The following is a 25,433-nucleotide window of genomic DNA, read 5'->3' as shown; positions in this document are numbered from 1 at the left end:
GGGGGCCATGGCGGCCGCGGCTCCCGCTCCGCCCGCACTACAACTCCCAGCGTGCCCCACGCGGAGGCGGGGCCAGAAAGACGCGGCTATGGGGAAAGAGGCGTGGCAATGCACCAAGAGGGCGGGGCCTAGCCCGTATGGCCCCGCCTCCCAGCTGGGCAGGGTCCCCGTGCCCCCCTGTGCCCCCTGTCCCCTCGTGCCAAGGGGACCCGCGACCCTCTGGCAGAGAAAAACCTGAAATCCAACAAGGGCAAATGCAGGGTCCTGCACCCAGGGAGGAACAGCCCCGAACACTGGTGCTGGCTGCAGGCTGACACGGAAAGCAGCTCTGCAGAAAAGGACTGCGGGTCCCGGTGCACAGCAGGCTGTGAGCCAGCAGTGTGCCCTGAGGGCCAACAAGGCCAGTGGGATAGTGTGATCTTGGGGTGCATTAGGAAGAGTATTGCCAGCTGGTCAGGGAGGTAGGGAGGTGATCCTGCATCTCTGCTCATATATATATATATGTATATATATGGCAATGGGTAGAAACCGATGCCCAGGAGTTCCACCTGAACACAAGTAAAAACTTCTTTACTGTGCAGTGACCATGCACTGGAACAGATTGTCCACAAAGGGCGTGGAGTCCACAGGGAGGTGGGACCAGGTGGGACCACCCACTGTGGTCCCTTCCAACCTGAACCATTCTTGGACACCACACAGCCCTCCTCAGAAGGGCTGTCACTGGGCCACCATGGGGTCTGGGGCCAGGCTCAGCATGGTGATTCCTCCCATCCTTCCCATGCTCTGCTCCCCCAGGGGGGCTCCTTTAAAGGACACCCAGAGGACAGGGTGTCCCCCTTGAGGAACGGGATAAAAGTTTATTGTATGTAAGAACCAAACCCATGAGATATGTACATGTATTTACATGACAAAATGAATAAGCCTAATTATTTACAACAAGGACTGTCCTTCACAAGTCTGTACATCAAGAAGTAATCGTGAAAATATATTTACACACAGGATCCAGCAGCTGTGGGCAAGATGGAGATGGAAAAAAACAAAACCAAAGGGTGAGGTGAGGGGCACCATGTAGACCTCGGCAGGGGTGGGTGTGGAGGCCAGCGCTGGCTGGCCCAGACACGGTCCCCACTCTTCAGAGCAGCAGTGTGGACCCCTGCCTTGTGTCCTGAAGAGGTGGGTGGTACATTTGAAGTGGCTGCTTTTCCTCCTCTTTGTCTCAAAATTGCCGACCTGTGCCTGTGCCTTTCTGGGCCATCTCTCCTCCTCCTGATGCTGGGTGCCTGGTCCATTCCCTTGCCCCACAGCCAGTGGTGGGATGCAGGCTGGGAGCTGGGGGTCTCCGAGGGCCTGGGGGGGTTCACAGCTCGCTGAAGCGCACTGCTGGCTCCAGCTTGTGGGACAGGGCAGTGAGGACCTTGTCGAACTTCTCGTAGCGCTCAGCCTGGCTGCTCTCAGCCCCACGGCTGCCCCAGAGCAGTCGCAGCTGGAACTCGGTGCTGAAGACTTCCAGCAGCTCCGCTTTGCCCTGGAAACCTGCAAGAGGGAGAGTCAGATCCCTGGGATGGCACCCCCTGCACCTGTGGGATGCTCCATCCTGGTGCTGGGAATGTGGCAGAGGGAAAGGGGCTCTGCTGTCCCTAGTGCTTACCCTGCAGCTTCACCTCAGCATTGGTGTGGTAGAGCCCCCCATGGTGAGCCACCATCCGTGCTGCCTCCAGGTGGGCCATGACCACCTCCACGCCGCTGTCCGTGGCCTCCCAGGGCTCGGGGCTTTCCGTGAGAGCCTCATCCCGCTCCAGGAGAGTCACCAGGGGTATGACGTGGGGAAAGGTGGTGTTGGTCAGCGGTGGCCCTTCTGGGGAGAGAGGCACTCTTAGGACCCCTCATGGCCCCGTGGCCCTGCGTCCCCCTCCCCATCTCCCTGTGGAGTGCTCGTGTGGCCAAACGCTGCCGTGACGCCAGGCTGCCACCATGCTCCCAGGAGAGGCTTCCAGGCTCAGCTGGACACAGCAGCTGCTGTGTCTATTCCATCCCTGTGCCTGGGGCCATTGCCTTGTCCAACACCAGCTCCTCCCAGCCAGGGTTTCTGGCTCTGCTGGGGAAGAGAAAGCTGATGGCCATGCTCAGGCTGCAATGAGGAGCAGGTTTGCAGACCACAGGGCACCAGGCATTAGAGACCCATGGCTTTTCATCTTTCCAAGTGGCTGGCCTGTCCCTTGGTTTGGCACTCACTGCCATGCGAGCACAACGGTTTGGCTCAGCTGGTTTTATTTAGTTATGAAATGTTTCCTAGGGAAGGAAGGAGCAAACAAGGCCAGACGGGCTCTGCTGAGTGCTGGGGTGGTTCAGCAGCCAGAGGGTGTCTGGCACTAGCTGGGAGAGGGTCAGAGCTCTCAAACAGTGACGCCGTGCCCAGACAAAAGTGGGAAGGAGAAAGCAAGTGAGACAAGGGGAGTTGCTCCTGTTACCTTTCCCTTCATTCAGGTTCTTCAGGAATGGCTTAAGCTTCTTCTCATAGAGGATTGCACCCTCGGTGTGCCGCTGCCGCAGCACCATCCAGGTCTGCTCCAGCCGGGCGATCTGAAAGGAGACGGGGCAGGTAGAAGGTGCTGGGGCAGCACAGCTTCCAGGCACCAGGGAGAACAGCCTGACCCTGGAGCCACAGTCCCCAGCCTTGCACACAACGGCGCCTGGTGCTCCCAAAACCAGCCTCCTCCACCAGTGCTCATGGCCAGACACGGCACAGCTCTGGCACTGAGGCAGGGCTTAGGAGTTCTTCCCCTGCCCGTGCCCCAGGACAGCAACCTCCCTGCGTCGCATCGGCCTTGAAGATGAGATGCAGGGAGGGGGCAGCCATTCCACCTCCTTTGTGCAGGCAGGAAGCAAGACTTCCCAGCTGGGCTCGATTTAAAATTGAATCTTAATCTCCTTTCATCTTCCAAAGGGAGCAGTGTGGCCTGGAGACGCTGCTGCCACAGCCTTGAGACTGATTTGTATTGTACTGGAGGGCAGATTCATTTCCTCCCAGGAACACAGCCCAGCACAAAACAAAGAGCCCAACCACCGAAAAACAATTGGATCCTGGCGGGACTAGGCTGTCTGCTCCGTGGAGGGGATGGCTCTTCCCCTTCCCTGCTTGCATCCCAGCGGATGTGGCCCCATGCCTCCCACCCGGGGGCATTTTCCCCTTTCACCCATCCCAATGACTCTTGGAGCTTGCAGGACACAGGGAGAGGGATGCATTTCGAGCAAGGGGCTGAGCCTAGGACATGAGCACTAAAGGAGTGTCCCCATACCTGTGTCATTTCCAGGGCGCTCATTACAGCTGCAAAACTGAACATGTTCCCCATGGTGCTCTTCAGCTCGGCAGCCAGCTGGATGGTTTTGTGGAGCAGGGCTGCCCGCTCCTCCGTGCTGCCTGTGCAGCCCAAGATGTCCACAGCGATCATGATGGACATGGTGTGAAACCTGCCAAGGGGCAAGACACAGAGCGGGGTCAGCACAGGGAGGGGATGCTCTGGGGGTTTAGACAGGGCTCCTCCTCTCCCCACCCTGTGCCAGGCTGGGAACACCCAGGGGAGCTGGACCAGGCCGTGCAGGGCTCATTGTGGCCGTGCTGTGCCGTACCGTTCCAGCAGGTCCAGGCGGAGCTGGTGGCCGTGGGGAAGGGTGAGCAGCTCCATGCCAGAGCTCACCCCCATGAGCCGCTGCATCTCCACTGTCACACCCAATATCCGGGCGACCTGGCAAGGAAGGTGAATGCTGATTAGTGCTTTGTTAATTGAGGAGAGGCTGAAGTGTCCTCGGCAGCCTCTTGCCCCAGCCCAGCTTCTGCCTGCCCTGGCTGATACACCAGGCAGACCCAGCAGGGATGCTCCAGAGCTCAGGGGTTGTCTGATGCTCAGGGATGCACTGATCCCTGCCAGCCCAGATCGACTGGAGGGCAGCAGTACCCATCCCTCCCTCCAGGCCCTGGCCATACCAGGCAGTCCACTTTGGTGATGTGTTTGGCCAGTGTCTTCACGTCCACCTCTGCCAGCAGCTCTTTGACCTTCTTTAGCACAGTCATCTCCAGAGGTTTGTTGTCTAGGGGGATGAGCAGGGATTGGAAGGCAGCAGGGTTGAAGGAGGAGGTTGTTTCCATGGTGGGGGGCACAAAGCCCTTGAAGTCCAGCTCTGCTTTCAGCCTCTGCCCTGCCTCTGCTTCCCCAGAGCTGTTCTCCACAGTCCCTCTCTGTCCTTCCTCCACCTTTAGCCTCTCCACGTAGCTCTTTGTTGGTAGCTGCTTGGTGTCGTGGGCTGGCCGGTCCCTGCTGATGGGCGAGGTGGGGTGCAGCTGGCAGTAGTGCCCCGTGTCCGGGTCGCTGTAGCTGTTCACGGAGGGAGAGGGGGAGGCACGGGCGTACCCGTGGCAGGGAGTCGAATGGGAGCTGTGGGCAGGGTCTGGAAGGGGTTTGCTGTTGTTCCCGTGGCACAGCTGGGGTTCGCTGGACCTTCGTATGACCGGGGAGGCTGGGGTGATTCCAGATGCTTGGCAGGCATGTGGCTTTAGCCGTGTGACTGTAGGGAGCGGAGGGGACACTTATCAAAGCCCGAAGATGCACACACGCATAGGGACCGCAGATGCAGCAGCCCAGGCACACGGGGCTCAGGGAAAACCCTCTGCCAAAACAGAACCACCTGATCCCAGGACAGCTGCACAATGATGCAGCCCAGGACTGGCTGAGGTCCTGTTCCTATGGTCCCCCTCCTCAGGTCCCTGCATAACAGCAGTGCCAAGTCCAGGCTGATCCACAGCCAGGCTGTCCCCAGAGGGATGAAGGGGCAATGCCTACCTGTGCTGTAAGCAGGTGATGCTGGGTTCTCAGAGATGGGGGACATGGGGGAGTGCAGGTCTTGGATCTGGTCCACGCTGACAGCACAGTTGCGGATGATGTCTCTGTGGTGGGGCAGGGACACACTGGGGAGGGGACAGAGGGCACAGGTTAGTCCCTTAAAGCTATTTCTACCTGGGAGCTGTGTTGGGCTAGTTAGGTTGCTCTGACCCAGAGCTTAGGAGAGCTGGAAAGCACCTGGAAATGGGATTTGGGAAGTTACATAACAAGCAATGAGGTCTTGGGCTGGTGGGGCAGCAAGTGGTGGCCTGACGCAAACACTGTGTGTCAATGGTGCTGCAAAACATGCTGAGTGCAGGGAGGGTTGCAAGGAGTCATGGCAGGTAATTCACTGCCCTCCCTGCCGTGGGTGAGGGCTAGGCTGCTGTGATGTGTTTGGTGTTGAGCACTGTGCCTCAGCAGCAGGAAGAGAATGGGACAGCAGTGGTGGTGATAATGGATTTGGGGAAAATGTGAGTGATGAGGAAAGACTGAAGGATCTGGGCTCTTCTGGAAACACATATGCTCTTCTGGAAGTCTGAGTGTTTTCTTTTTCCCAGCCATAACAGTTGGTTGCCTGTTTTCTGCTGGTACATTCTCACCCTGCCCTTGGGCTCAGAAGGTCAGGGTGGTGAGAAAGCAGCTTGGCTTAACAACAGGCTGTGTCCTGCTGGAGGCAGGGCTAGATGGGTCTGCCCTTGGCTGCTGCATGTGAGGATATGTGTGTGGCCCTGCCTTCCCTGCAGGGCTCTGGGCAGCCTGGGACTGCCAAAACTGAGCCATACAAAGGAAGTCTCCTCCTCCACCTCTGGAGAAGCCCAGCTGGCCAAGGTTAATGTGAACAGCTCAGCTTTGTGAAGGCTGTGATCCAGAGTCTGTGCAGACTCCATCAGCACAGACCCATCAGTCTCCTCCTGCCCATTAGGCTTTCAACTCTGTTTGGTAACTCCTTGCAAATGCTGAATGGAAAGGGCTCTGAAACTAAAAGGGCCATTCAAAACCAAACAACAAATGCTGTCTTGGTGTCTGGGAGTGACTCTCCTCTCATGTTTGCCTGGGAAAGCTCAGCTCCGTGGCTCTAACAAGCCCTGACATGCTGGTAATCGTGGACTGGGTGATTGTAAAACACTCTCTGGCTTCTGGCCTGAGATGCTAAAGTCATGTCTGCTTGCTGGGTGTCTGCTGTGGTAGCTCAGCATGGCTGGCAGCCAGCCTGGGAGAAAAACCCAGTTCCAGCTGAGTACTGGTTCTTCCCCCCATGCCTCTGCTGGTCTCTCCTTTCCATCCCTGATCCCCAACCTCTGCTCTACACCCAGAGAGCACTGACTGAGCATGCCCTGCCTCATTGCTGAGGCTGATCCTCTGCTCAGCTGAGCTGGGATGACACTACATGCTCACCTGGTTGGGCACCCCTCAGCCCTGGTGATCTTGTCTGCGGTCAGACCGTCTGTCATGGTGATGCTCCTCCTCTTGATGTGCCCCCCTTTCTGGGTGGAGGGGCTGTGGGGTCCCCCATGCTTGCCGTTGGCCAGCCCGTAGCTGGCTTCCAGGTAACGCAGGGGGAAGGTGCGGTTGATGGGGCAGTAGATGATGGCCCCGCTCTGCTCCGAGATGGCCTTGCGGTTGCCCACGTAGAAGCGGACAAGGGCAGGCACGTGATCAAAGCTCTCCTGCTCGAAGAGGTACTGGACATGGGTATGGCCATCGCTGGACTTGACTGTCACCTTGTTGATCTTGAAGTGCAGCGGCTCGTTGCGCCAGCGGCACGTCAGCACGTAGTCACCCAGGCTGGTGAGCGAGTCACGGATGAGGAAGTCGCCATTCCTCTGCACAAGGCTCTCGGACACCTGTCAGGGGGACAGGGCACAGCTCAGCCACAGCCACGCTGGATGCACCACAGGGCACGAGGGGATGCTCTGCTGGGGTGTTATTTGGGGCACTGGTTGTTCCCCTTGCCCCCAGCTCTGAGCCACAAGAGGGTTGGCAAAATCAGACAGCTCAGAGCTAATGAAGCCTTTGACCAGATGTTTCCCAGGAGGACTGGAGGTTCTGTGTGGCCTCAGAGTGCTCTCCCACAACATTCCAAGTGAAGGGTGCCCAGAGCCACCCACCTTCCCCATCTCACCTCCCGGGGAATGCGGCCGTGGTACCAAGCATGGCTGCGCAGGTCGGTGCTGCTCAGCTTCAGCTCCTCTTCCAGCTCCTTGTGAAGCTTTTCTGGTGATGAGTCAAGGATGTATTTCTCCTTGGAGAACTGTACAGGAGAAGAGAGAGTGTCAGGCAGTGCAGCAGTGCAGGGACTGGGGAGGGAAGGGCTGGCATGATCCCTACGTGGGGACTGTAGCACCTGCCAGGAGCACAACTGTCCCCAAAGGCCAGGTAACTCAGCTGTGTGTGAGGATAACTGCTTGTGGCAAAGGATGTGTAATGTACCTGCTGATGGCCAGGTCCTGTCACCAGGAGCACTTGGAGGGGCTCCTGGTAGCACATGCCTATCGTGCCTGGCCACCCTGTGCCTGGTGTGCTGCCCGTGGCTGGGCAGGAGAAAACCCCCTAAACATCTCTGGGGCTGAACTGCCCTGAGAAGCACTCTTCCAGGAGGAAACCTGCATTATTGCTCCTCCTTTAAATACCTTCTACAGTTCTTCTTTCAAAGGGTTAACTCGCTGTGTTTAGCCTGATGACAGCATAAATAGTAATGACAAATGTAAAGGGAACCTTCTGCATTGAAATTAGCTTTTAGAAATTAGCTTTCACCAGCACTGGTGCACCTGAGCCTGGAGGATGCAATCTGCCCCCTCCTTTCCCCTGGAGAGATAAGGGATGATGGCTTCATGTGTCTGTTGGCTGGAGCCTGCCTGCCTCCCTCCTTGCCTGCTGCTGAGCCAGTATTCCCAGAGTGCAGCTGTTGGCATGGTGGAGCCAGGGGATGTTTGGGGATGTGAGCACAGGTTTGGGGTTCCTGTGTGCTTCACATGAGGCCAGTTCTGTTTGACACAGTGGCTTTGAGGTGATCCTGCTGTGGTACCAACACAGCTGTGTGATGGAGCAGGGCCTGGGAGCCAACACTCCTGGGTTCCCTCCACATCCCAGATGTGTGGTGTCCTGAGAGGGGGATACGTGTGCCACTGCCATGGACTAAGAAGCCTGGATGGGGCTGCTGGGGTGCCCTGTTCCTCTGCTCCCAGGAGCAAGGGTGGCTGGTGGCCTGTGTCCCCTCTGGTGGCAGTGCCAGCTGTAAGGAGGCAGCGGGGGCTGGCCCAGCTCCCCGGTGCCTGTTGGGGCAGGATTCTGCTATTGTCTCACAGGACAGGCATGGGCTTGAAGCCCTGCTGACACTGCTCTGGCACTGCCAGAGGAGCAGGCTGGCACTCACGGCTGGCCTTGAGTGTGGCAGCTGGCTCCCCAGAGCACAGGGGGCTGCAGCCCCACGCCAGCACCTCAGGGACTTGCCTTGGAGCTGACCTCTTTGCCCAGTGCCTCATGCTCTGTGTCCTGCATCGATCCCCTCTGCTCCTCTACTGGTTGTGAGCAAGGGAAAGTGTAGAGAACTGAGCTGCTCTTCTGCCTTTACCCACAGCTCTTGTGGGACCCCACAAAGTCCCTCAGCAGGACCCTGACCCCAGGCCTCTCCTTCCCCAGAGGTGCTGTTCCATCCCCCCTGGTAGCTGCATTCATTTGCCAATCCAGGCAGAGATCCTGTCCTGGGGACCCTGCTCCAGCCTGGGGAGATGGAAGGAGGCAGTGGCAAAGGGCCTGTGCCCTGGACTGTGCTCTCCAGGGCTTGCCCTCACCAGCCTGGACCTGCCTTTGTTCCTCCCTTCCCAACTCCTGTCAAGTCAAAGGTGGTGGGAGAGTGGAAGCAGCCTATGAAAACAGCGTGGATTGAACTCTGACTTGCTCAACCAACCATCTTTATTCTCCCTGTGAGAGGGTCCTGTTGACTGGAGCTGCAGGGATGTGTGGATTGTCCCCCCTGACCAAGGGCTGCAGGGAGCTGAGCACTTGCTGCTGCTCTGGGCCCTCCAGGAGACAAAGCCACCCGGTGCTGCTGAGCCCGATTAAAAATAAATGGTAGCCAGCGGATGCTGCAGGGGTCCGGCTGCCTCCTGGGGGGCCCAGGCCGAGCAGAAGCCGTTTCCATGGTGACAAATCCATTGCCACGGAGCAGACCTGGCTTGGCCGAGGGGTGGTGGGGGACCCTTGACTGCAGCACCCTCTCTGTGACACGGTTCCCCCAAACTCTGGGGCATCAAGGGGCCCCCCAGGAATCTCTGCTGTTTGTGCAGGTGAAAGCCATCAGAGCTGAGCTGGGAGCAGTTTGGATTACAGCTCTCCCCCCACCACCCCTGGAGCAGGGATTAGTGCCTGTTCTGCTCAGCATTGTACATCTGGGTTTCCTCCAAATCCTCCCCATGCAAATGTGCAGGGCAACAAAAACACAAGCCCAGCTGAGCAGTGCCCGGTGTCTCCAAACCCAGATTTGGGCAGCAGCTGGCTGGCATCCATGCCAAGAGCCATGAGCTAAGCTAGGAGGAGAGAACAGGAGGTTTGGGAGAGGCAAGGAAGATTTTGCATCTTGCAGATGGGGGAGGGAGCCTAGTTGTGAGCAGAGGGTGTCAGGATCCACCTTCTGCAGCCATGTGGAGGGCACTGTCCCTTCAGCTCCTTGCTTGAGCAGTGAGACACCACTTGATTTGCATGGCCACCAAGAAGCCACTGCTTGGAGTGACTGTCAGGCTATGACGGCTGGGGAGACAGCATGACACTGATCACGGGGAACGCTTTTCCTTGGTGTGACGTAACTGAGACCAGTCCTTATTGTGAGTCTCTGACACCACACCAACATGCTGCCCAAATCACCTGTCTGCTCCCCGTTCTGTGTGGAGCTGGGCTCTCCGTGACCCCTGTGCTGTGCAGGGCTGTTCCCTCCCGAGCTCTCCAGCAGCGCTGAAGCTTCCCCCGCTCCGTCGGGAGCGTGTCCCGGAGGAGCCCGGCTGGCAGCTGCCAGCTGGCCGGGTGCCGGGGCGCTGGCAGGGCCTGGCATGGCACGGCCTGGCGAGGCGGCGCTGCCAGCCGGGCGCTGTCAGCAGGGCGTGAGCGGATGTCTGCGCGCCGCGCTGCAACGGCGTCGCTCGGCGCTCCCGGCCGTGCCAAGGGAACGTCTGACGGTGCCCGGCCCCGTGTGAGGTCCTGCACACTAGTGCGTTGGGTGTGGGGAAAAGCCTGGACTCCCATTAGCATCTGGCTGGAGTGCATGGTGCTGGGCTCCAGCATGAAGAACCCCAAGGCATCTTCCAGCTGAGCAGGAAGAAATGGGGATTAGAGCGGTTCTCCAAACCAGCCACACCAGATAAACCAGCTCAAAATCTGCCAAAGATGATGCCAAGCTTTGCTGGAGGAATCCCAACCAGCAGCCAAGCTGGCTTGGCTGGAGAAGGAGAGTGCCCCGATGGGCTGTTTCACAGTCCTGGGGCTGGGGAATCCTCTGGAGCAGCCATGCAATGAGGAAGCTGCCATGAGAAGGCAATTCCTGAGGCTCTCCATCTCTGCCTGCTTCCCTGACTCTCTGTGCTGCTTTCTTGATGGAGGACCTGCTTCCCAGCTGAGTGGCAAGGACTGGAACTGGTAGTGGAAGGGCAAGAACTGCAGGGATGGAGGGTGCTGATGCCTGTGGTGTGTCACTCTGCCTGCTCTAAGGAGAGCTTCAAAGGCTGGTGTTTGGCTTTCTATCCTTGCAGAGGTAATCTTATGAAACTGGAATGATTTCCATTCTGCTTCCCTGCTCTTCCCTCCCAACCTGGAGGAGTTGCAGATGAGGATGAAGTCAGCTTGGAGAGCAAGGTGTACTCACACCCCACCCTGCTGATAACATCTGACTAACCCCAAGGCACCAAGCACATCTGTTCTCCCTCCTGCTCATGCTGCCTACCCTGTGCTGGGACCCTGGCTAGGGAAATCCCAGCTCCTTCTGGAGTTCCCCACCCCTGCTCTGGCTGCTGGAGCAGCTCTGAGGCCTGGGAAGCAGAACTGTGAGGAAATGGAGCAGCAAGCCATTGGGAATAGGTGTCTGGGGAAGCCACAGACTTGCATGAGGGGTCTTCTCTGCTTCCTCCACACCTGGCAATGGGCTACTCCAGTGAGGTGTTTTGGAGCAAACATCCTTCCTGAGCATCACGGCAAACCCAATAACCATTCTGCCTGCCTGATGCAGGACTGCTGCACTCACCAGTCCAGGCACCACCCAAAAATGGTTACTCCACCCTGCGTGGCCATGAGAAAATCCCACCACAAACAATCCCCAGGTTGTTATGGGCTTGCTCTCAGTTTGCATGTCCTGCTGTGAGCCAGTCTGTCCTGCTGATCTTGATATCCATATGGAAAAGAAAATTCTTGTTCCTCTGTTCTCTCTTGTAATTAGTCTAGAAACCTAAATGGCCTCTGAGAAGGCATCAGCCTATCTGCCCACCCCATAGGTGACTGAAGGCATCTCTTGGTTATGTCACGTCTCCATTACTTCCCACTGAAGGCAGACCTTGGCTCAAGATCTTTGTTCTGGAGTTCAAAGCCCTTCCTAGGACTAGTGTTGGCTACCCTCATGGTCTCCTCTCCCCTAGCCCATGCTCCTTTGTGGCAGCTCTGGAGCAATTCTATCTTGCTGGCAGGGGTGGGGTGCAGCTGGGGTTGATGGCCAGGAACATCTGGGTGCTCTACGGTGGACAAGCACCCAGGTTGTTAGGGGGGGTGGTGGAGTATGCTGCTACTGCTACCCCGGGGGAGCAGGTCTCCAATGCAGTGATGGTGTGTGTGTATACACACATTTCCATCCATCTATATTTTACTTATCTCACTCCAAGACGGCGGCAGCGGCTGCTGCTGCATCCCTTTTCGGAGCTGCTATTGGCCAGAAATGATGTCAGTGCTTCCCAGGCTGGGTGCACCGCCATTGGCGGTGAGCAGGGATGCGGCTGTCAGCTGGAAGTGCTCCAGTCATTCATGGGGACTTCAGTGTGTGTTTGCTGGGCACGCTTGGACACAAATAGATGGTGAAAGATCTGGCAGAGCCAGGTGAGCACTTAGGGCTTCACTTTTAACTCTTTCTGGGGTTGGGATGGAGTGCCCTTCATCCCTTCTCACATCCCCACACGAGAGCCAGATGCTCACCTGTCCCTCCCTTGTTCTGGCAGCAGCTGGCTGAAAGCACCCGCTCACCCCCTGCAATGTGCAGCCCAAGGGCATGTCCCCGTGTTGCTCAGTGGCCTTTGCACAAGTGGAAAAAGCTCTGCTGCTTTTCCCTCTTCACCCGCACCAGCAATCAAAATCCCTGGCTTTGCGCTGAGATCAGCCGCAATCATGACAAGACTTGAAATGCTGCTTCTGGGCTCCGTCTTACCCAGAATAATCTCTAAAGCTCGGCACCTACCTCGCTCAGCAGGAGTACTGAATAAGACTGCCAGCTCTCTTGGCTGCCAGCTCCCTTCTAACTTGCAGTATACTACAGCTCGTGCTTCAGACCAGAGCCTGCTTGGCTCCTGCGGTCCTAAACACCTTTGCTCTCAAACTCAGTAAATGAGGGAATCAATTCCCAACACCGTGCACCCCTTGTGCGAATGCCAGAGTCCAAAAATAGGACGCCTAGACTTGTGCCCAGACAGTGGCAGTGCTGGAACCACCACAGGACAGGTGACAGATGGATCCCAGCTTTCTCCCACCAGTCAGACCTGTGCAGTGCAGCACAGAGATGGAGACCCGGGCCAAAAAGCTGAGTGTTCATCTGGGCTCGATCTCCCTCCTGTGCTCAGTGATGCTCCGGGCACATGCCACCTTTTGGGGATGCTAAACGGTCCCCTTCATGAGGTCTGCTGCAGGGAGGGCTCCCTGCAGAGACTTTTCTGCCTGTCAAAGCGCTGGTCTGGGTCTGTGGTGGCTTTGGCTGTACGGTCCCGGCTGCAGGGGGGCGAGCTCTGCCCCGGACCCGCTGCTCGGCTCACCCCGCGCTCGCTGCCGCCTCGCTGAGCGCTGCCCGCAGCAGCTTCCCGTGAGCGGGGGCACCGCAGGGCTCCCCGGGGAGGCTCCCCCGCTCTCCCGAGGGTCGAAACATCCCCCGGCGGGTGCGTGGCCGGGGGTCCCCCGCACGCTTCCCCTCCCACTGCCCCCGCCGCCTTCCCCACGCGTGCGGCTGCCCGGCGGCACCACGGGGGCTCCGCGCCGAGTCAGGGCAGCCGGTGCGGTCCCACCGCCGCCCCCGCTCACCTGCACCTGCATGAAGGAGCCGCGGTAGAAGCAGCATGCGGCCGCGGACAGGGCGCTCCACAGGCTGCACCGCTCCGTCATGGCGCGGCGCGCCCGGCGGGGGCTGCCCCGGCCCGGGCTGCACCGCCGCTGCCTCCGCCGCCGCCGGGCTTCAATTTCAGCCGCTTCCCCGATTACCTCATCCCTTGTCGGCTGCGAGGGGCGGGCACGGTGCGGCGGCTCCGCCCCGGCCCGCCCCTGGGGGCCGCCCCGGCTCCGGGGAACCGAGGAAGCGGCACCCCCGGGGAAGCGGTACCCCGGCTGTCTGCGCCCTGCGGGGGAGCCGGGAGCCTGCTCCTCCGAGGGGAACCCACGCTGCCGTGCCACAAAGGGAGCCAGCATCCCTGAGGGGACCGGGCACCCCGCCTGCCTGTCCTCTGAGGGGAACTGGGAGCCGGCTCCTCCGAGAGGAACCGGCGCTCCCATGTCGCAAAGGGAGCAGGCATCCCTGAGGGATCAGGCGCCCCTGAAGGGAACCGGCAATCCCATGTTGCAGAGGGAAGCAGCATCCCTCAGGGCATCGGGCACCGCTGCTGCCAGTGCCTTGAAGAGAACCGGCACCTCTGAGGGCATCGGGCATTCCTGAAGGAACCGGCACCCCGGTGACCCGTGTCCTGAGTGGAACTGGTTCCTCTGAGGTGACTCAGCTCCTCAGAGGGGAACAGACACCCCTGAGGGGAACCAGCACCCCTGGCTGCCGGTGCTCTGAGCGAAATTGGCTCCTCTGAGGGGATCAGACACCCTGAGGAGACTCAGCACCCCTTTTCTCCCCATCCCAAATCTGCCTGCTCTCCCCAGTGATGCCTGTGGGTCAAGGGCAGCCTTGTCCCCTGTTGCCCATCCTGTCTTCCTTCACCCCCACATGGTGATACCTTTTTGGGATATATACCAGTGCCCACCTCACATGGCGGGAAGCCAGCTGCCTGTTTCCTGTGTAGGCTGTCTCTGACTTGTGTTTAATTAAGGCTCTGCTTCGGTTTAATTAAGGCCACAGTATCACGTATGGGATGTGCAAGGCAGCACTGATGACTCAAAGCATTGCTCCAGCCTTGACTCTTGAATAAATCCCCCAAACCCCTGCCTGAACCCACTGCTGGCAGCTGTGCTGGAGACAGGCAGGGGCTCCCTCAGCCCTGGCAGTGACAGGGACCTGCACCTTGCTGTTCTTCCTCCACATCTGTCCTGCACTGCACGGCCTGGATTTGGCTGTGCTTCAGTAACTGGGGGCTTCACCCTCCCATCTGCAAAGCATGTCCTGCCCCAAGGAGCCCCACACCTCCCAGGCGACGCTGTGACCTCGGAGAGGCATTCCTGCTGCCACCGACCACAGAACCCTGCAGTCTTCCTGCTAATTAATTCAAACGAGCCCCTCACATTACCAGGCAAGGAGACAGCATCCGAGGCTGATGAGATACAGGTCCCTGCTTGAGCAAGCAGCCCTTCAGCGCAGAACAAAGGGTTCAGAGGCGCTGGCCGGGCTCTCACTCTGCCCCTGGCTTTGCAGGGGAGAGAGGAGACAGGAAAGCAGCACGGCTGAACAGCAGGACAGGGCTGAGGCATGGGAGAACTGGTGCCAGCACACAGCCTGGGGGCAGGGAACATGGGGCAGCAGGTCCCACGGGTCCCATGGGTGCCTGCAGCCCCACCAGCATGGGCAGGGACTCTCCTCTCGCCTCCTGCCTGGGGCTGAGGGACAGAGCAGATGGCACTGCAGGGACATGCTGCTCCAAAAAGATGCAATGGTGAATCATCCTCCTGCTAGGGCTTCTCCCCTGTGATGGGGCTTCTCCCCACGGTTTCCTACCGAGGCTTTCACCAACAAGTGAGTGGGAGCCTCAGGGGGTGCTGCAGGGTCCTCCAGCTGTGACTGTGCTGCCCTTCCTCACAGGGAAGCTGAAAATCCCTGACTGAGCTCTCACAGGACATGTGACAGCTTTAGTGCTTGCTGCTCTCCTGAAGGGTAACATATTTCTGCAGCTCTTTCACCTGCACAAAGGCCAAAGCTGGGGTGGCTGGGATGTTGAAATAGAGAGCTGGGCATGCAGATCCCCAGGCAGCTTGGAAATAACAGCCCTTAGGCTATTATTAAAGCACATTAATTACCAAGTGCTTATTGATCCTGGCTTTCCAACCCTCTCTAGCTCCTGGTTGTACGTCCAATCAGGCCAGGCTTGGTGATAGGAGCACCAGCCCTGGCCGTTTTGCAGCTGAAGCTCAAGGGCTGATGTTTGGCAGATCCTTGGTGCACACCTGGACACAGACCTGCCTGTCAGCTTTTGCTCATGAGGGCTTTGCAACACATCCTCTCCCTCTTCCTGACCCTCTCCTTCACCGGCTCTTTTCTTCCTGTCCTTCCTCTGCTCACCCCTCACCAGTGTTTCCCCTCTGCTCGTTTCCCTCCCAGCTACTCTGACCAGTGGCAGATCCCAGCCCCATCCTCCCTTGCTCCAAACACAGGCACAGCACCCTAAATCCTGCAGGACCACCCTAAATCCTGCAGGACCTGGGGCTGAACACTGCTGGGTGCTGAGCACCCTGCAGCTGCACGGGCTGCCAGCCAGGCACAGCGCCTGCAATCAGCTGGAGTGTCCCTGTCATCCCGGTCACTCACACTCTAGATAATTACTGATTTGACTAAAATAGCTGCTGTCACTGCAGCCATCAGTTGCTTCTCTGACCAAAGGGAAGTGGTGTATAAATCACAACACGTGGGCTGTTTCTGGACACCACGGGGATGGATGAGAAATAAAGGCCAGATAGTTCAGGTCTGGGATCTGACTGGATGGTAGGCAATTCTCCTGGCCTGATCCCAAAGGCAGAGCCATATCCATTGTTCCCCATTTGTATTGTTTCAGTCTATTAAATCATGAGCCGTAAAATGTGTCATCTCTGGGTGCACACACTGACAGTGCCAGGGAAAACACCCCCAACTATTCTGTTCCTCCTTGCCCTCACAGGACTTGCCTGTGTGAGCAGGAGTTTCTCTGCATATCCTGAGTCCCCATACCAGGGCCCTTCCCTGCAGAGGCCAGTGTATTGGCTTTGCAGGGGAAAATGAACTACATCACAGCCAGACCCAATACGCCCAGTCAGAGCTTTGTTGTCCTGGCACACGTCCCACTTCCAGCCCTGTGAGCTCCCAGTCTGCCGGTCCCACATGGCTTAAGGGCACAGAGGAGAGCATCCCACCCGCGGGATCACTCTGCTACACAACAAAAACCTCATCTGACCCCACTGCCCAGAGGCTGCCAGTTGCCAGACTCGACATGTGGGGTCCTCCTTAGCCCCAGGGATGGGTGTACATGGAGGTGACCCCTGTTGGAAGCAGCAGATGAGCTCAGGGTCCAGCCAGCTCTCTCCCAAGCTTGCCAGTTGGTGCTGCCACAGGGGGCTCCCACATTTCCATGTCTGCCTACAGCCACCACCAGGAGCCCCAAGTGCAAAAAATGAAGGTGCAAGGCTCTGTGCTAATTAGACCACCCAAGCTGGGCACCTCAAGTCACTTCTCAAGAACCCCATCTGCCCAGTGGCAGGCTAGATTAGATCCCCACTGGGCAACTGGACTCAGGAAGCTCCAACTCTCCTTAAACAAACACCCCAAAGGCCATGCCATGGCAGTGACCACCCTGTCACTTCAGTGGGTTTCAGTGCTCTGTGCCCAAACTCCACAGCACCCCTGGCACCGCTCCTCTGTGCCTGCCCAGCACCCCATCGTGCCAGCAGCCTCCTGCAAAAGGGCCGCTCTCCTCCAGAGCCAGGCGCCTCGCTAATGAATTTCTGGCCAGACATGAAGAGTCCTCAGGAATGTTAATAGTTTGCTGGAGGATAAGCAAAAGATTTGGAGAGATTTACACCAACTTTCATGTGACAGCCACGAAAGTGGCTCAAACCCTTCCGTTTCTTTACGTGGGGGCGGAGGGAGGAGGCTGCATCTGTGGGCGTTCACAAGTATCTGGGAACATGAAATGCAAGCAGCTCCTGTGGGAACAGCACTGGGGCGACCATGTAGGGTTTGTGTCTCCTCTGTCTTCCCTGGCCTTGCCAGAAATAATGTCCAGGGCCAAAGAGAGAGCCCAGATGGAAGGAGGGGTGCAGAACTGAGCAGCTTGCTGCTGTAAGATCTGGGCAGTTCCAGGGCCACCATCCCCTCTCCACCCTGGCACCAGCTGGGACAGGATGTGATCACACTTTGTGTCTTACCTTCACATATTCACTGCCAGACTCCAGGCCATCAGGGTGACTAAAAGGAAGAAGAACAATAAAAATACATAAGTAAAGGGCAGTAAGTTGTGACTTTCAAGTGGAAGGTAGTGGTGGCACAGCTGGGGGAGCTGGGGTCTGTGCCCCTTGTCTTGTCACGGTGCCAAGAGCGTGGCCATGGTTTTGGGAGAGGTTCCCAGGGCCCCAGCACTGCTCCTGCCTGCTCTGTGCCCAATCTCAGCACAGGATTTATCCTCCCTAATGCGATCAGGGGAGAATGAAGCCTTTTTAGAGGATCTCGTCCCAAATCGGCTTGGGACCGTGTGAGCTGAACCAGGGAGACCCAGCAGCCAGGCCGGGGTCCCCGCAGGTCACAGTGCTGGGGGATGCATGTCCAGGTGGGGGCCCTGTGTCCTGCTTCCTGGCAGAGCTGCATTCCCAGTAGGCAGCTGTTGGGACACACAAGCATTTTTGACTTTATGGCTTTGTGCCACCCTACAGAATTTAAACTCCCATCAAAGCTAGGCCTGAACTGTGATGTCCTGGCTGGGACTGCTTTTCATAGGTTCAGATAAATGTCCATATGAAAGAGTCCCAGGGGAACAACAGAGAGTTCAAAAGGAGAGAGGCTGTACCAGTCTGAGGTGGGATGTGCTGTCTTGAGGTGTCACCTTTCAGAATACAATACAAAAATCCAGATGTCTTTAACCAGAATGCAGAACCTGTTGCCTCCCCAGTGCCAAGCTTTAGTATGGACATCCTGCTGCTTGCCAAGGTTGCTTGCCCGAGCACAAGGCAGCAGCAGGGGCCTGGAGATGGCAGGCTGCCACACCAGGACAGGCAGCTGCAACTAAGGAATAACCAAATCCAAGGTCATCACAGAGCTGGGATGTCCCTTCCCTGCCAGGAAGGGACACATACGTCAGACACATACAGGAAACTGCCGAGGGTTTGCACACAACTTCTCCCTGAGACCCGCACTGGTGGCAGCCCTGGGGAGCCAAATTCCTCCTCTGTGGGCTCTCTTCAGGTGGAAGGTGGTGCCTGGTGGCCTCCCCAAAGGGAAGCAGGAATAGCAGAGGCAACCACTGCCAGACATTTTCCACTGGCCATCCCCCACGGCATTACAGTGGGTTGTGACAGAGTCTACATCAGCCCCTTGTAGTGTCCAACCATCCAGAAGACAATTCCCACTTCTGGAACCCTTGGAAGTCTTTAAAAAATGTGTGGGTGGGCACCTCGTGCCTCAGTTTCCCCCTCTGTAGAGCTGCCTCCAGAGAGGTTTTGGCTGGCAGGGCTGCCAGAGGGGTTTGCAGGGAGTATCAGGCAGTGCCTGCGGGAAGCAGCATCTCCAGGGCCTCACGCACGGCATTTAAGGACACACTTTAGTGGTGAACACAGCAGGGCTGGGTTGACTTTTGGACTCAGTCTTAGTGGTATTTTCCAACCTTAGTGATTCTGTGATTCTCCAAGCCCACACTGCCGACCACATCCCCTGGTGTCCAGCTTGGGAGGGGGGAAAAAGGGGCTGGAAATCAAGCCCGTACTTTTTTGGAGGAGAAGAAAATAGCAGAGCATTTGGGAGTGGGGATGGATGCAGACTCCCCTGGGCAGCTGTGGGCTGCCTGCCCACCCCGGAGCTGCCTCTCCAGCCTGTTTGCCCTTCACAGGCTGCAGAGCTGCCTGGTGCTGCGAGAGCCGTGAGAAAAACCGGCAGGAGGACGGGGGCCTCTGGGCAGGAAGTCGGGAGCATGGGAGCAGCTGGGAGACGCTGCGAGAGCCCGGGCAGGAGAGGCCCCTGTGCTGGGGAAGGGCAGCAGCTGGGACCGCAGCCCCCCTGGTTCTGCACATTCCTGGAGGAAACGGCATTTTTGGGGGCAGACAAGAGCCTGGGAGAAATTCCTGGGCTGCCTTTGGAGTGCGGCCGTGGCTGAGCTGCTGAGACCCAGAGCAGCAGCAATGGTGTTGGGGAGCGGGGGGCTGCTGGGGTGGCTGCTCCCTTTGGGCTCAGAAAGGCATCACCACGACTCACAGATGTGCCAAGCTCCAGGATGGCTGCAGGGAACAGTCCAGGAGGATCAGTGAGTCCAGCCCTGGTCTGAAGCCTAGTCTCTGCTTTCCTTGGGACACCGGTGCAGACTGTACCCCAGGGGAACCAAATCTGGGCACCTCGTGCCTCAGTTTCCCCCTCAGCAGAGCTGCCTCCAGGGGGGTTTTGGCTGGCTGGAGGGGTGTGCAGGGAGTGTGGGGCAGTGCCTGCGGGAAGCAGCATTTCCGTGCTTCACGCACGGCCGTGTGCACAGGGAAACCGAGTCACGTCCGCCCTGGGACCTGCCAGCGGTCACCTCCCGTTAGTCAGCGTGTCTCTGCTGGAGTCACAGCCACCGCCTTGCCCTGAGCAGCTCCACAGGCTGCGTGCCACTCCCTGTCCCACAGCAGCACCATTTCCCCGCTCACAGGCCAGATTCCGGGAAAGCCCCCCTGCGCAGGAGCATCCTCAGCCCACCCTCTTCTGGGGACTGTCCTTACCAGAAATACTGCGGGGGGGCAGGTGGAAATGTGCCCCAGGGCCATGTTTGTTCCCCCCAGGGAACAGGCTGCTGCCATGGCCTGGCAGGAACAGACTGTCCCCAACCCCAGGGATGTGCCGGCACAGGAGGAAGGGCTGGGGCGCAGCATTATCCCGGTCCCGCTTCCTCCCGCCCGCCCCACAGCAGGGCCTGGCCTTGGGTGGCTCTGGCACACGGCTGCTCCCCGAGCCTGGGGCTGTGGCAGGGACTCTGGGTTAGAGCGTGGAGGGGCACAAATAACCCTGATGCCAAGACCTGCTCTGGTCACCCGCGTGCCTCAGTTTCCCTGGCAGGCAGCAAGGCTACACCCATCATCAGGGGAGCTCCACACGATGCAAAAATGCATCTGGCCCCCAATTTTTGGGAACCCATTCCCCGGATTCAGGACACGCACGTGACCCACCCACATCCCACTGCTGCTTGGCTCCCAGCCACACTGGCTTGGGATCTAAGTAATTTCTGGGAGACAGAGGGTCTGATTGAGCCCTCTGCACCCTCCTTGGGGACCCTCTGCCACTGCTGGGGCTCTGTGCTCACCGAAGGATGCGGCAGCTCCACCAGCCCCCCAAACCTCCGAGCCCCTGGCCGCAGCCCCTGGCACCGGGTCTGCTGTGGTTTGAGCAGCTCTTTCCCTGAGGAAAACACCACCAGGGCTGGGGGCCTCAGCACCCGAGCAGCGGCTCGGCTCCGGTGTCTGCCTCCAAGTTTTGTGCCCGCCCCAGTCAAAGCCCTTTCCCAGCCTCTCCCTCCCCATCCCCTCCGCTGTGCCGCGGTGCGAGGGGTGGCCGGGGGCCCAGGACCCCTTACCTGGCCTGTCCCAGGGTGGGAAACCTCCTGCCCAGCGCTGTCATGGGCCCTGCGGGATGCAGCAAGCTCCGGGATGGGGAGAAGCTCTCCCGCGCTCTCCCGCCTTGCACTGAGCGCCGGGACTCGGGGCGCGCAAGGCGGTGGCAGACCCTCCTCCTTCCCGTCCCAGCCCTCCTCCGGCCCACCCTTCGGCCGGCAGGAATGTGTGGTCGGCACAGCCCGGCTCCCACCGCCGAATTTCTCCTCCTCACCCCGCTGCCGGGACCACCCGGACCTCCGGAACGCTCAGTGTCAGGAAAAGGAGCCCCCGGCCCCGGGGCGGTGCAGGGGAAACAGGGACATCAGGGGCCACTTGAGTGCAGAGAGAGGAGAGTCAGGCCAGGGAAAGGGCGAGAAATGTTTTCGGGAGAAATTTGGAGTCGCCTTTGCCTGTGTCCCCAGTCCCGCACACCCTGCTGGGCTGGGGTCGCATTTGGCCCCTTATGCCCAGAGAAGCCATGGGGCTGGGGGATAAAAATCCCTCTGGCTGATTCTGCGGTCAAAACCCTCCAAAAAATCCATCCGTCATCTCAGAGGGCTGAACCTCCAAATTCCCCCGGAGGGGGAGATTGTGTCTGGAGTGGGGGATTTGTGCCCAGAGCGGGGTTTACTGATGAAATGGGGACGGAGTGTCTGGTTTGAGGATTTGCCCCTGTGCCTTGGGAGAGGCAGCGCTGCTCGGCAGAGGGGGAGAGGACAGAGGGGGTGGAAAAGAGGAGACTGAGAGGCGGAGGAGGCTGTAACAGTGCCGGTGTGAGCTCTCGGCAGCAGCACATCCTGGTGCTGGAACGCAGCCGCCGCAGGACAAAGAGATGCCGGGGCAGAGCGGGGCTGCGAGATGTTTCCACCCCGTCCGGAAACAGGAGAGAGCAGAAATCCCACAGGAAACCTCGTTCCCATGGAGCCGCTGACCTGACCATGCTCCAGCTGTGCTGTCCCACCGGCCAGGTGCATCCCGCTGGCACTGTGGGCACGGCGGGACATTGCAGTGACCCTGGTTTGTCCAAGCCCCCTCCTCTTGCCCTGGAGGGGCAAAAGGGGGGTCTTAGCAGAAGGCAGAGCAAACCTCAAGGGCTATATACCTGTCTGGAGAGATCTTGTCAGGATGCTCTTGTCCCTTTTCCAGCAGATCCCCATCAGTGGTCTCTGCTCCAGCTGCTGTGTCAGGGCTTGTGGTTTGGCTAGGGTTTGGAGCCAGGCTGGAGCTCGGTGCCTCTGTCCTAGGGCAGGAGACATTTCCCACAGGCTCCTGGTCTGTCCTGGCCATTGCTGCCTCCAGGGTGTCCCCAGGTTCAGCTTTTTCCTCCTCCTGCTCTGTTTCTCCAGCAGCCGAGGCTGAGTCTGTGCCAGGGTCAGGGGTTCCTGACATCTCAGGGCACTTGAGGCTGGGGAGCAGGGCTGTCTGGGGGGTTTTGTTGTTGGGAGTCCCTTTCTCCCAGCAGTTCTGGCTACTCTTGTCTTTGCCCAGGCTCTTCCCTGCCCTGCCCAGATTCACCCTGGGCATGGTGCCCATGTGGGAGTACATGTTTGAGGACTGGGCGTAGGGGCCAGGGCTCTTGGGCACGGTGTTGAGATCATCCTGGGTGCTGTCAAAGGGCTCTCCCAGGAAGCCGTGGGAAGGTGGGAGATGTGGTCTGAGACTCTCGGGAGAGCTGGGGTCCACAGAGACACGCCGGAAGGTGAAGGAGCGGGGGATGCTGCTCAGGCTCCCAAAGCCTTTCAACTTGAAAAACTCTGGCAAGGAGAAAGGAATGATGAGTGTGGGGTTACTGCTGGCACAGTGTGGTGATGGGGGGGGGGGGGGCCCGGGGGGGGGGGGGGGGGGGGGTCCCAGAGCCCCTGGTCCTGTGTTGGGGCAGGCATGAGGCACTATGCAGCCTTGTGTTACACCCACATCTGCAGGCCCAGCTTGCCATGACATCCCTGTGCTCTGTGGTGTATATGACGCTGTTTGAGGCATCTCTGGTGGATCCCTGGGAACTCTGCCCTGGTCCCTCAGGGAGCAGAAGTCTCCTGTGCCTGGCCAATCTAGCAGCTGCATCTTCCCACCACAGCTGAGGGGCGGAGGAAACACCCAACCCTGGTGAGCAGGCAACTCTAGAAATTATTTCTGCCTGCCTACTTCCTGCAGGGGACTCTGGGCAGGGCTGTGCCCATCCCCGCAGCCTCGGGGCAGCCCTGCAGGATGCGAGAATGGGACACACGGCATCTCCCCAGGGAACGGGGGTCCTGGATGACATGACCTGCCCACACGTGCATGTCTCTGGTGGAGCAGAGCCAGCCACGGGCGCTGCTGCGGGCGGGAGATAACCTCCCCACTTCCTCGCCCGGCCCCTCGCCAGCTCCAGCTGCCACCTGCAAGTGCTGAGCACGAACATGTTCGCCAGAGAAGTATTTATAACTCCGGAGGGCGGCTTTGCATTTCACACCTCAGCCCCAGCTCAGCTCTGCGCGTCGCTGCAGCGCAGCCTTGGATGGCGCCGGGGCTGGGGCCGGTGTCAGTGCTGGGGTGAGCGAGCCTGTGGCTGCAGTGCTGCTGAGCAGTGCTTCCCTGCTGGCTGTGGATGCCGCAGGGGGTTTTGCAATGTTGATGTTGCCCTGGGGCTCTGCGAAGCACGGCGGATTTGCGGGGAAGGAAGCGACACATTGCAGAGGAGCTGAGCAAGGACCCGGGTGTCCAGGCTGCTCAGCCCTTGGATTCCCACCTCCATTCGCCACCCCTGGGCACTGCAGGGCATCCCTGCAGCTGGGCAGGTGGAGGGGCTGCATCCCAAAAGCCCCTCTGCGAGGCAGAAACCTCACGGCCTGAGTGCAGTTAGAGGCAAAAATACTTTGTGCTAAACATCCCCTTGGAGTCCAGACATCTTCTGCTACCTGCTGCTCCTGGGGCTGCTGAAAGGTGGGAAAAGCAGCACTGGGGATTTTCCCCATTACCCCAGCACTCCACCACAAAGGAAAATCCCATCTGGGATGGGGCCGGGGGTTTGGCCAGTGGGTCCCGGGGGAGCGGAGGGACTGGCCCCCCTCTGGCGCCAGCCCCGCGGCAGGAATGCAAGAGAGCACAGCCCAGCGCTGGGAATGGGGTGAAGGCCACTGCAGCCTCCCCCGGGGCTCCGGGGGAAAGCTGAGGTCTGTGAGAAAGTGCAGAGCTCGCTCCCGGTGGGTATCGAGCACTTCCTCCCTGTAGAGCCAGTGGGAATCCATTCCCAGGCTCCCTGCCCGGCTCCTCTGTGTCACCCCCATCCCTGTGCTGCAGGGGCACCCTGGGGTGAGGGTCCTAGCCCCCCCAAGCCCCCAGCACCAGCTTGTACCCAAGCCATGCACCCTGAAGGATGTGATGTAAGGAGAGAGGACCCCCAAACCCTGCTGTGCATCCCTCTGGTCACATCCCAACATCCAGCACTGGGCTGGGCTGCAGCAGAGTGGTCCCAGTCCCAGCACCCAGCTCCTGATCCAGCCACCCAGCCCTGTGGATGGAAACCTCCAAAGCCCCTCATCCCAATGAGTTTCCTAACGAGAGCAGAGCCTGTCACAGCTCCAAACATCCCTGGATGGGATGACCCCATCCCTGGACGGGATGACCCGGGGAGTGTGTGAGCACACCCTCACTAACTCACACGTCCTCCTACCCACCGAGATGTCCAGGTGAGCACCCCGTAGCCCACCCACCCTGTCCCGTGGCCACTTACTGAATTTCTTGAAGCCCCGTCGTTTCTGGCCCTCGGCCATGGCCGCGCTGCTCGGAGGCCGCGGGGACCGAGAGGGACAAGTATCTAACTGTGAGCCCTTCCCTGCCCGCTCCTCCCTTCCTGCCCCCCCTGCAGTCACTCAGTGCTCGCTCAGCGTTTCCTCCCCTGTGCTGTCATCTGCTCCCTGCCCCGTTCCTGTCCCTGCCTGCCCTCACGCTGTCCCGCAGTTCCTACAGTCCCCGTGGCTGCTTGCACCTGCCTGGCTGCTCAAGAGCCATCCGATTTGGGGATGGCTGCCAGATGTGGACAACCGAAAACGTCTGTGCGCTGGCGCTAGAGGAAGATGCCAGCCTTAAAAGCGGGTGCCAGCCGCATGGAAGAAGGTGGCAGCCGCAGAGGAGTGTGACAGCCCTGTGGATGAGGTTGCCAGCTCTGTGGATGAGTCCAGCCCGGCAGACAGGACTCTGCCGTGCACTTCTGCTGCTCAGCCCCTGTGGGGTGAGAGCTGGGTGGCATCGCTGCCAGCAGGAGCACTCCCCAGCAGCCATTCTCTCGTTCTGGGGACACTGACGTGCTCCATGATAGTGTCACCATGCAGGACAAGGTGGCCTGGACCCAGCAGGGGTCCGGTGTCCGTGTTTCCGTTCCCAGGGAGCGGGTGGTTCCCACCACCAGGATGCTGGCAGTCACCTCTGCCACAGCTCGGTCCTTGTGTGCTGTCCACCGTGGGGAGCAGTTTGGAGCAGCCTGAGATGGAGCTCTTTGTCCTGCACCTGAACACAGCCATGGCCGGGGAGGAACTCGAGCTCCCCTGAGCCAGACCCTGGAGTCCTCCCGCCTGACCATGGCCTCCCTACATCACAGCCGCGGGAGCAGAAGCTTTGTTTAACTCCTGACGTGTTTAAGCACACACAGGGCACACGGCAACGCGCTTTGGAGCCACCGGCAGCGGCGACCGCTCG

General features: G+C 59.2%; 1 protein-coding gene across 3 annotated transcripts; it reads right to left on the bottom strand.

Moving 5' to 3' along the window:
• Positions 1-837: 837 nt before the first annotated feature.
• On the bottom strand, positions 838-24,562 carry SH2D3C (SH2 domain containing 3C). Of its 3 annotated transcripts, XM_041475006.1 has the most exons (12): positions 24,472-24,562; positions 21,865-22,516; positions 17,367-17,406; positions 7,000-7,128; positions 6,273-6,721; positions 4,836-4,960; positions 3,983-4,560; positions 3,628-3,743; positions 3,297-3,468; positions 2,469-2,580; positions 1,649-1,855; positions 838-1,533 (listed from the first exon to the last, which is right to left on the bottom strand). In XM_041475006.1, the coding sequence occupies exons 1-12, from the start codon at positions 24,509-24,511 to the stop codon at positions 1,358-1,360; spliced, it is 2,796 nt and encodes a 931-aa protein (XP_041330940.1). In that variant the 5' UTR covers positions 24,512-24,562; the 3' UTR covers positions 838-1,357. The 3 variants fall into 3 exon arrangements, with proteins under 3 accessions (XP_041330940.1, XP_041330939.1, XP_041330941.1); XM_041475005.1 differs by lacking the exons at positions 21,865-22,516; positions 24,472-24,562 and adding an exon at positions 20,744-20,885; XM_041475007.1 differs by lacking the exons at positions 17,367-17,406; positions 21,865-22,516; positions 24,472-24,562 and adding an exon at positions 13,128-13,225.
• Positions 24,563-25,433: the final 871 nt, after the last annotated feature.

Source organism: Pyrgilauda ruficollis, unplaced genomic scaffold (genome assembly GCF_017590135.1).
Source record: "Pyrgilauda ruficollis isolate IOZ18807 unplaced genomic scaffold, ASM1759013v1 scaffold34, whole genome shotgun sequence".
Lineage (NCBI taxonomy): Eukaryota > Metazoa > Chordata > Aves > Passeriformes > Passeridae > Pyrgilauda > Pyrgilauda ruficollis.
Note: the sequence above shows the minus strand (reverse complement) of the source record. Positions and strands in the feature narration are given on the sequence as shown.

Excerpts from the sequence above, each read along its gene's own strand:
- SH2D3C (XM_041475006.1), bottom strand. The coding sequence starts at position 24,511 with ATGGCCGAGGGCCAGAAACGACGGGGCTTCAAGAAATTCA. Across the intron at positions 3,744-3,982 it reads TCACCAAAGTGGACTGCCTG|GTCGCCCGGATATTGGGTGT; the intron begins GTATGGCCAGGG and ends CTTCCTTGCCAG. Across the intron at positions 1,534-1,648 it reads TGCTGAGGTGAAGCTGCAGG|GTTTCCAGGGCAAAGCGGAG; the intron begins GTAAGCACTAGG and ends TCCCTCTTGCAG.